The following is an 8,100-nucleotide window of genomic DNA, read 5'->3' on the forward strand; positions in this document are numbered from 1 at the left end:
TTTTTATTTTTTATTTTAATTTGTTTGAATTGTTAATTTGTTATGTTGGTATTTAATGTTTAGATATTAAATTTTGGATTTGAGTTATGTGATGTTTCATGTATAGTTATTATTATGCTCTGTTAAATCGCGGCGTCCCTTGACCGCCTTGTCGCTTAGGAAATGTTAAAATTTGGGGGTTTTAAACCGAACCGTTGCAATTGCATTTGTTAAATTTTAATGTGCTCAATGCTCATCCGGTTGACTCGTTCTAACTTCTAATGTTCTATCGAATATTCAAATGCAAGTATTCATTTATCTCTTTATTTAAATATTAAAGTGTCAATGCTTATCCGGTTGACCCGTTATATCGAATTCGGATCCGATTGACGACTTGACCCATTTTATCGAATGTAAGTATTCATTTTCGATTTTAGTTTAAATAGTCTAGCCCGCCTGATAAGTCCGAAAACCAAAGTTTAGGGTTAGGGGCAAGGCTAACCCGAATCCGAGAATAAAATAATAATTAATCGACAATCCGAATTCGATAAGCCCGACAACTCGATAGGGCTAATCCAAAACCGACAGACTAGCCCGATTGACATCCCTAATATAATTATCTATAAATCAAATTAACTGGTGTACTTAACGGTTAAAAACTTTTTTTTTTTTTTTTCTTGAAACAACGGTTAAAACTTAAATAGTTAAAGAGTAATTGTTTTAATGTAACGGCCTAACGGGGCGTCGACGTCGTCGTCTCTTCACTGCCACATTACACTTCTCTCTTTCTCTCTCTCTCTATTCAAATCTCACTCTCAAGAAAGCACACTTTCTCATGTGTTTGGGTCTCTCTCTCTCTCTCTCTCCCCACATTGACCAGAAGAATTCGAAACCCTAACCGCTCAATCAGATCTTAGCTTCTCTTCATTCTCTACCTCTTGTTCTGCTGTGGATAATGGAGCTGAAAAGTGTGAGGGTTTGAAGATGAATCTGCCATGATAATCCCGATTTAGTAAGACCTCATTTTAAACATTTTTCTGTTTCTTCAATTTCGTCAGTCTAATTCTTCACAAATCATGGTCTATACACGGCTGTATCTGAAATGTGTCGTGATTTACTGTCTCTCTCGATTTTTAAGTGTTGTGTTTGGTTACTTTTGGAGAATGCTATTGCCATTTGTTCAAGATTTATGTTATTTCTTTTAATTTCTTGAATTAGAAGTAGTGGCCTTTTTTGACCCCCATTATAATCCCTTTCTCAGCTCGTTACTCTTCATTTGATGCTTCTCATTTTACTCCTAATAATTATGTGCACATCTGTATATGGAATGTGCATTAATTTAATTTTCTTTCTTCCTTAGATTTTAAATAGTGGGTTTGGTTAATTATGGAAAATGCTCGTTCTTATATTTGAGTTTTCTGTGACTTGAATTCAAAGTCCGTAACTTTTTCCTCTTCCTTTATTTCTTCTTCTCAAAAGGAGAGGCCATACATCCACATTCCACAGTAATGGATTTTTATTGGAATTCTCATTTTACAAAAAAAAAAACTCTATTTTATGTGGATATTAATATTGTCTCTAACGTACTTGAGATTGGTAATTGAATGTGAATGCTTATTGCAGAATGTACTTGATTTGTTCTGGTGTTTGAGGAACTGAATGAACGAATGGAGGTTGAAAAGAGAAGTTTGAAAGGAGGCTTTCTGCAGTTGTTTGATTGGAATATTAAATCACGAAAGAAGCTTTTCTCTAACAAGTCTGAAGCACCTGGCAAGTCCTTTCCTCCCTTTGCAATATCTAAACTAGCACACTCTCGTTTGCTTTTGATGCATAGTGCTGAATATAGTGGTACTTTTGCGATACTTTGGTTACAGAAAGTTCTAAACAGGGGAAAGAAAATATCAATGGATCGGCCCTGTCACAATTTCAGAAGGTTGCTCTCTCTCTCTCTCTCTCTATATATATATATATATATTTTTTTTTTTTTTCTTAAGTAATTGAACTATATAGTTTGTTCCTGTGATTACATACTTATTGTTCATTGCTGCTGTTTATGTTCTTGAAGGCACATGATTATGGATTTGGCTTAGATGCCAAACAGAACTATGATTATCACTCTGCTCTGTCAGTCAGTGGTGATGAAAATTATGGGCAACGGCCACCTGGGGTTGTTGCACGCCTTATGGGATTGGATTCTTTGCCGACTTCACAAGTTTCAGAACTGTATCAAGCCCCGCCCCCATACTCTCACTCATATAGAGATTCTCATTACCCAAGAGCAACCAGTGACTTTGGAAATGAACATCACACGGTAGTCTATGAAAATGTGCGGAATAAATTGGATGGATTTAGCATGAATCCTGTTGAAATGAGGCTGCAAAGGGTGCAAAACCTCCCAATTGAGAGGTTTCAAACTGAAGTATTGCCTCCAAAATCAGCTAAGCCTATTTCAGTTACCCAACATAGGATGTTATCTCCTATTAAAAGTCCTGGGTTTATTCCCCCTAAGAATGCAGAATACATAATGGAGGCTGCTGCCAGAATAATTCAGCAAAGTCCTAAATCAACAATCAAGAACAAGATGCAATATTGCAGCTCTTCTTCTATTCCTTTGAGAATACGTGACCTAAGAGAGAAAATGGATGCTGCTCAGAAATCATCCAAGGTTTTTGAAGTATCTCAAAGAATCAGAGACCACAATTCTGTTAAACATCTGAGACGACAGCCTACTGAGAAGGTCCAGGGTCAGCCAGAAGAGACACACCCACACTGGGCTGCCGAGGTATCAAAGCGAGATGTTTCTCACAGTAAGGGTAAGGAGAAATCAGTTTCACTTGCAGTTCAGGCGAAGACCAATATTCAGAAAAGGGAGGGATCAGCTCCAACTGGTAATAAAACTTCTGTAACTTCAAAGGAATACACAGAGGGCAAATCTGGTAGGAATAGGTCAAATATACAAAGAAGTGTGGAAAAAAGAGCATCCAGCAAGACCTCCAATGTGCTAAGGCAGAATAACCAGAAGCAGAACAGTTCATCTAATAAAGATGGGGAAAGCACAAAATCTTCAGTCTCTTACCCAAAAGAGAGGAAACCTTCTTCCACAAATGACATATCTAGGCCCAGTAAGACTGTAAAAAATACTGTCGTAAACAGAAACAGTTCTGGAGCTGCAAGATCTATGGCAACTGATATTGGAAAGGAACCCTCTACTTCTAGATCAAAGACACTTTCCAGAAAGGAACAGCTAGTTAGTGGGGATATTCACTCTGATGGAATTGTTCCCAGCAGCATATTGAAGAGCAAAGATGACAAGTCAGTAAAATGCAATGTCACAATTGAAGGATGTACCAACTGGGATGGAGTTGAGAGGAAAAATGGTATGGATGTTATTTCATTTACATTCACATCTCCCATTAAGAAAACAGTGCCTGGATCCACATCTTCAAGCCAAATTATGGAAAAGAAGAACATTTTGTCTCTGATTTCTGATTCTTGTGACAATCAGTCCTTTCCAAAATCATCCATCACAACACCATTAGGTTTGAATGTAATTGGTGGGGATGCTTTGGGTGTTCTATTAGATGAAAAGCTGAAGGAGTTGACCTCTATGGTTGAGTCATCTGGTCAATACCTTAGTGAAAATGGATCTATTTCTAGTTCTGCCAACACCTTACAAGACTCTGCACACAGTCTTGATAGTCAAAGAATCATATCTACAGAACATAACAGGTCTCAATCCAATCTGATTAGAGAGAAAACAGACATCCAATGTGACTCTGTTTCTTCTCCACTTGGTGTTCTTCAACCAAAAACAACAAAGAAGTGGCAGGTATGTTTAATCATTTCTACCCATGGTTCAAGAAAATGACTTCGGATTAAAAGAAAGTAATTGGATTACTAGAAATACCTAGTGATCAATAAATTTTTGCATGCACTAGAGCTATTGACTCCTGTCAAATCAGAGCTTCTTGCTTTCTTTCAAAACGGGCTGGTAAATATGTTTTCTGTCTTCTTATCCTAATGCATTCATTTCCCTTCACTCTCACCCCCACATGAAAAAGTATTGTGTTAACGTATTATGTGCTGATATTGCTTCCATTTAGATGTTATTGTATTCTTATTTGAAACCATACCACATTAAACAGTATTCTGTTAACCAATTATGTCTTGATATTGCTTCTATTTAGTAGTTCTTTTTATTCTTATTTGAAGCCATATAGTATATGCATTTGTTTAATCCCACAATCAAGTGTTGACTTTAGCTGCTCTTATTCAGCAATCAGAAGATATAGAAGAGGATAGCAATGGTATCTATACTGGAAATGAAAGAGAATTTAGTTTTCAATATCCTAGCCCAGCCTCAAGTCTGGAGCCTTCTTTCTCAGCAGGAAGCTGCACTTTGTCAGACAGCAATGAAAGCTTTTTTGGTGATGGTAAGTTACTGACCTAATTCTCGTGTATAAATGAATAATGGCTTTATAATCTGTGCCTTCTATTGGATGTGACTACAATTGAAATTTGGGAATGAATCTAGAGTATGCTTTCTCAGGGTGGGTTATGTACGAGTCCATATCCAAAAGAAAACATTTATAAATTTTGCTGATAAATCCTGAATCTCTTAACTAATTGAAATGATGATATTAAGGTCCGGAACATTTAGAAAATAATTGTAATAAGACCCAAATTATTTGGACTATTCAAGGATATTAAGGCCTTGAAAAATTAGAAAATACAGAGGAATTTGAGGAAGACCTAAAATAATTATGAGGTACTGGCGCACAAACAATACCAAGTATTGCAGCAACAGTGTCTTCTTTTAGTTCTTTATTGCAATTTACTTCCTCTCCCACCCCATTTTGTCCTGTACCAATAGGATCTATTAGATATTCTGGATATTTTATTTGTGCTTATATATGTACTTTTAACTGGTAAAAGATAGCCCAAGAAAAAAGTGATTAAAAAAAGGAGGAAAAATCCAAGAACGTTGTTTAAATGGGTGAGACAATTTTCTTTCAATTTTTTAGTTCTATATTTACAATAATAAAATACTTTTATTTTAAGTCTGCTTTCAAATCGTTTATCTAGGTTCTTGAAAATTAATATTTTTATGTAATTTATTAGACGAATATCATGACTGTTTTGAGACATATTTTAATGGTATAAGCCTATGAGGCTATGACTCTAGGTTGGTCTTAGGTTCAACACTGATTGTCCTCACATATGTATGTATGCATGCATGCATGCATGTATGTATATATGTGTGTGTATTTGGGCCAAAGACCTATTAACTACAACCACTTACATTCTTTAAGTTCACAACAAATTGGTTGACAGCGTACCTGTTCTGGTTTTCTCAAATCATTTAAATCATCACCTTATGAATTGAAGCTAGGTTGTAAGTATTATCCCTTGTGTGGTTCTTTCAAGTTCAAATTGAAGATATAATATGGTTTCAGGCACCAAGAATCATGTTGCTGGATCTCATGAAGTTAGGAGTTGGAGTTCTTCAATAGCACTTACTGTTGAAGATGATATGGAATTATTAGACTCTGCTTCCTCAGTATCTATAGGTAGCAGCAGAAATAGGAAGGAGTCAGCAGTTGCATTCACTTGTGCAGATGCTAAGGGTTCAACCTATTGGGAATTGGAATATATCAAGGATATTCTCAGAAATGCAGATTTGATGATGAAGGAATCTGTTCCAAGTGAGGCCCACGGGATCATATCTGCAGATCTGTTTGACCGGTTAGAGATGCAGAAGGTTGGATCAAACAAATACGTACAAGACTTGAAGGGTAGGCGAAGACTAGTGTTTGATTGTGTGGTAGAGCAGTTGGAATTCAGACACGAGCAGTCCATTCTTGGGAGTTTCCATACTTGGGCAAGATGGACCACGCTGGTACAAAAGGAGGAGTGGCTGGCAAAAGAAATGTACAGAGAGATATCAGGGTGGACCAGCATGGAAGATTTGATGGTGGACGAGCTCGTGGACAAGGACATGAGTACCCAACATGGGAAATGGACCGATTTTGGAACAGAGGAACTCGAAGGAGGTATGGAGATTGAGAAGGAGATTCTAACATCATTGGTTGAAGAATTGGTCTACGATATCGTGCTGTCTTGACTCTTGAGGTCCCCTCTTAAAAGGCTTAAACTTCAACCTGATTACCACATAATATATATATATATATATATATATGGCTCTGGTTAACAGTATTCTTTCTCTTTTAACTGAGCCTCCCTTGCAAAATAACAAGGCGATGGTGGAAATTCATAGCATTAGGAACTCTTGTGCCTGTGTTTATATAATTCTTCATTTTAACTTCCAGATTGAATCAGGTTACTGTGATTAAAGAAGATGAGGTTGCTTAAATGTTACCTTCAGTTTCACCTATATATTATTATAATAATTGCTTGTATGTTTATAAGTAAATATTATATGGACCAAATTTTTTAAATCTAAATTGCAGTCATTTCAGGGTGTAGATTGCACTCATTTTCAAGCATTAAACTTGAGTTCAAATTTCTCTGCATTCTCATTCCTTCAAATACTAGTAAAATTGTCAGATTTCCATGAATTTAATAACGAAGTCTAGGTTTAATTTGTACTCTTTTTGTTTTCAAAGGACTTGTTAGGTCTTTGTATTATAATATTTTCTTCAATTTTTTCATTCTATCTAAATTTTATTCAATTTAATTTATGTATGTTAAGATTTAAAACAATCAAGAATAATGCATAACACCATTTATTTTTTCTGTTAAGTTTGCCCATGTGGATCCACGGGACAATGATGTTGTCATGTAAGATTTTTGTGAGGTGGCATAAAATAACATAATTATAATTATTTAGTGGTACCAAAGAAAAATATGGATTCAAAGCCTTAACCTCCTACCTAATAGAAAAGGCTTTCTACAACCAAGCTAGACATTAATTTTGTTATGTAATTATAAAAGATAATTAATATTTTTTTTGAATACTAATTAATTAATATTATTTATTCTATTGAAATGTGTGCGCATATATATATAGAAATATGTTCAAATGTGGTCGCGACTTCCCGTGCAGCCGTGCGGTTTACACCACTCAATGTTAAGAAATGCACCACTCAATATTAAGAAATGCACCACAATAAAAAAAAAATGCATTAGACGGTAAGTATTCTTCTTCCCCCTCTTTCTTCCTTCTCTGCTTTGCTTCGGAGCTTAGACAACAAGTTCTAAAAACCTAAAAAGTATGGATTCAAGAAGAATAACAAAGAATGATGCAATTGAAGAAACAACTCAAGGTACATTATAACTTTAACTGTTTAATTTCAAATTGTATTTTTACATCATTATTATGACCTTTCTTATTATTTATGAAAGTTTAAAATCTTAATTTCTTAAAATTTCTATGGTAGATGTATATTCTTAATAGCATATGAATAAGAGAATCTTATAAAAAAAGTATGAATGATTGGCTAAAATATCATAAATGTATATATATGTATATATAATCGACTAAATTGTACACACTAGAAAAATCTTTGAGACTTCAAGTAATAGTAATGTATAGGTAAATAGGAACATCTTGTTTAATGGTGGATTGGTGGGGAATGAGATTTGAAATTGAAAATCATAAAATCTAATATCATTTAGCATAATTTTTTAGGTTAATACTTGTGTGAGACCGACTCACGGTTCTTAATCCGTGGAACGGGTAAGATTTTTGATTAATGGGTCAAATATTTGATTAGTGAGTCAAATCTTTGACATTATTTATTAAAGATTCGACCGGTCTCACGGATCTTAATCCGTGAGACATTGAGACGGTCTTACACAAATTTTTGCCAACTTTTTAATCTATTTTTATTTTAGAGATTATTACCGAAATGGTCCCTCGACTATTGTGAAATTACCAATTTGGTCCTCGATAATTTTTCGTGACCGATTAAGTCCCTCGACTTTGAAAAATTTAACCAATTTGGTCCTCCGTTTATTTTGCCGTTAAACATCCGTTAAATCGGGACCAAATTGGTAATTTTGCTATAGTCAAGGGACCAAATTGGTAATTTTGTTATAGTCAAGTGACTATTTCAGTGAAAAATTAATTACCAATTTAGTCCCTTGACTATAGCAAAA

General features: G+C 35.0%; 1 protein-coding gene across 1 annotated transcript; it reads left to right on the top strand.

The window, feature by feature from the left end:
* Positions 1-751: 751 nt before the first annotated feature.
* Positions 752-6,398, top strand: LOC116007016. The gene is made up of 6 exons (XM_031247578.1): positions 752-991; positions 1,603-1,749; positions 1,854-1,912; positions 2,045-3,808; positions 4,256-4,412; positions 5,436-6,398. Exons 2-6 carry the CDS (start codon positions 1,647-1,649, stop codon positions 6,101-6,103), a joined length of 2,751 nt encoding a protein of 916 aa, XP_031103438.1. The 5' UTR covers positions 752-991; positions 1,603-1,646; the 3' UTR covers positions 6,104-6,398.
* Positions 6,399-8,100: the final 1,702 nt, after the last annotated feature.

This window comes from Ipomoea triloba, chromosome 15 (assembly GCF_003576645.1).
Source record: "Ipomoea triloba cultivar NCNSP0323 chromosome 15, ASM357664v1".
NCBI classification, from domain to species: Eukaryota; Viridiplantae; Streptophyta; class Magnoliopsida; order Solanales; family Convolvulaceae; genus Ipomoea; species Ipomoea triloba.

Excerpts from the sequence above, each read along its gene's own strand:
- LOC116007016 (XM_031247578.1), top strand. The coding sequence starts at position 1,647 with ATGGAGGTTGAAAAGAGAAGTTTGAAAGGAGGCTTTCTGCAGTTGTTT. Across the intron at positions 1,913-2,044 it reads CCCTGTCACAATTTCAGAAG|GCACATGATTATGGATTTGG; the intron begins GTTGCTCTCTCT and ends ATGTTCTTGAAG. Across the intron at positions 4,413-5,435 it reads TGAAAGCTTTTTTGGTGATG|GCACCAAGAATCATGTTGCT; the intron begins GTAAGTTACTGA and ends ATATGGTTTCAG.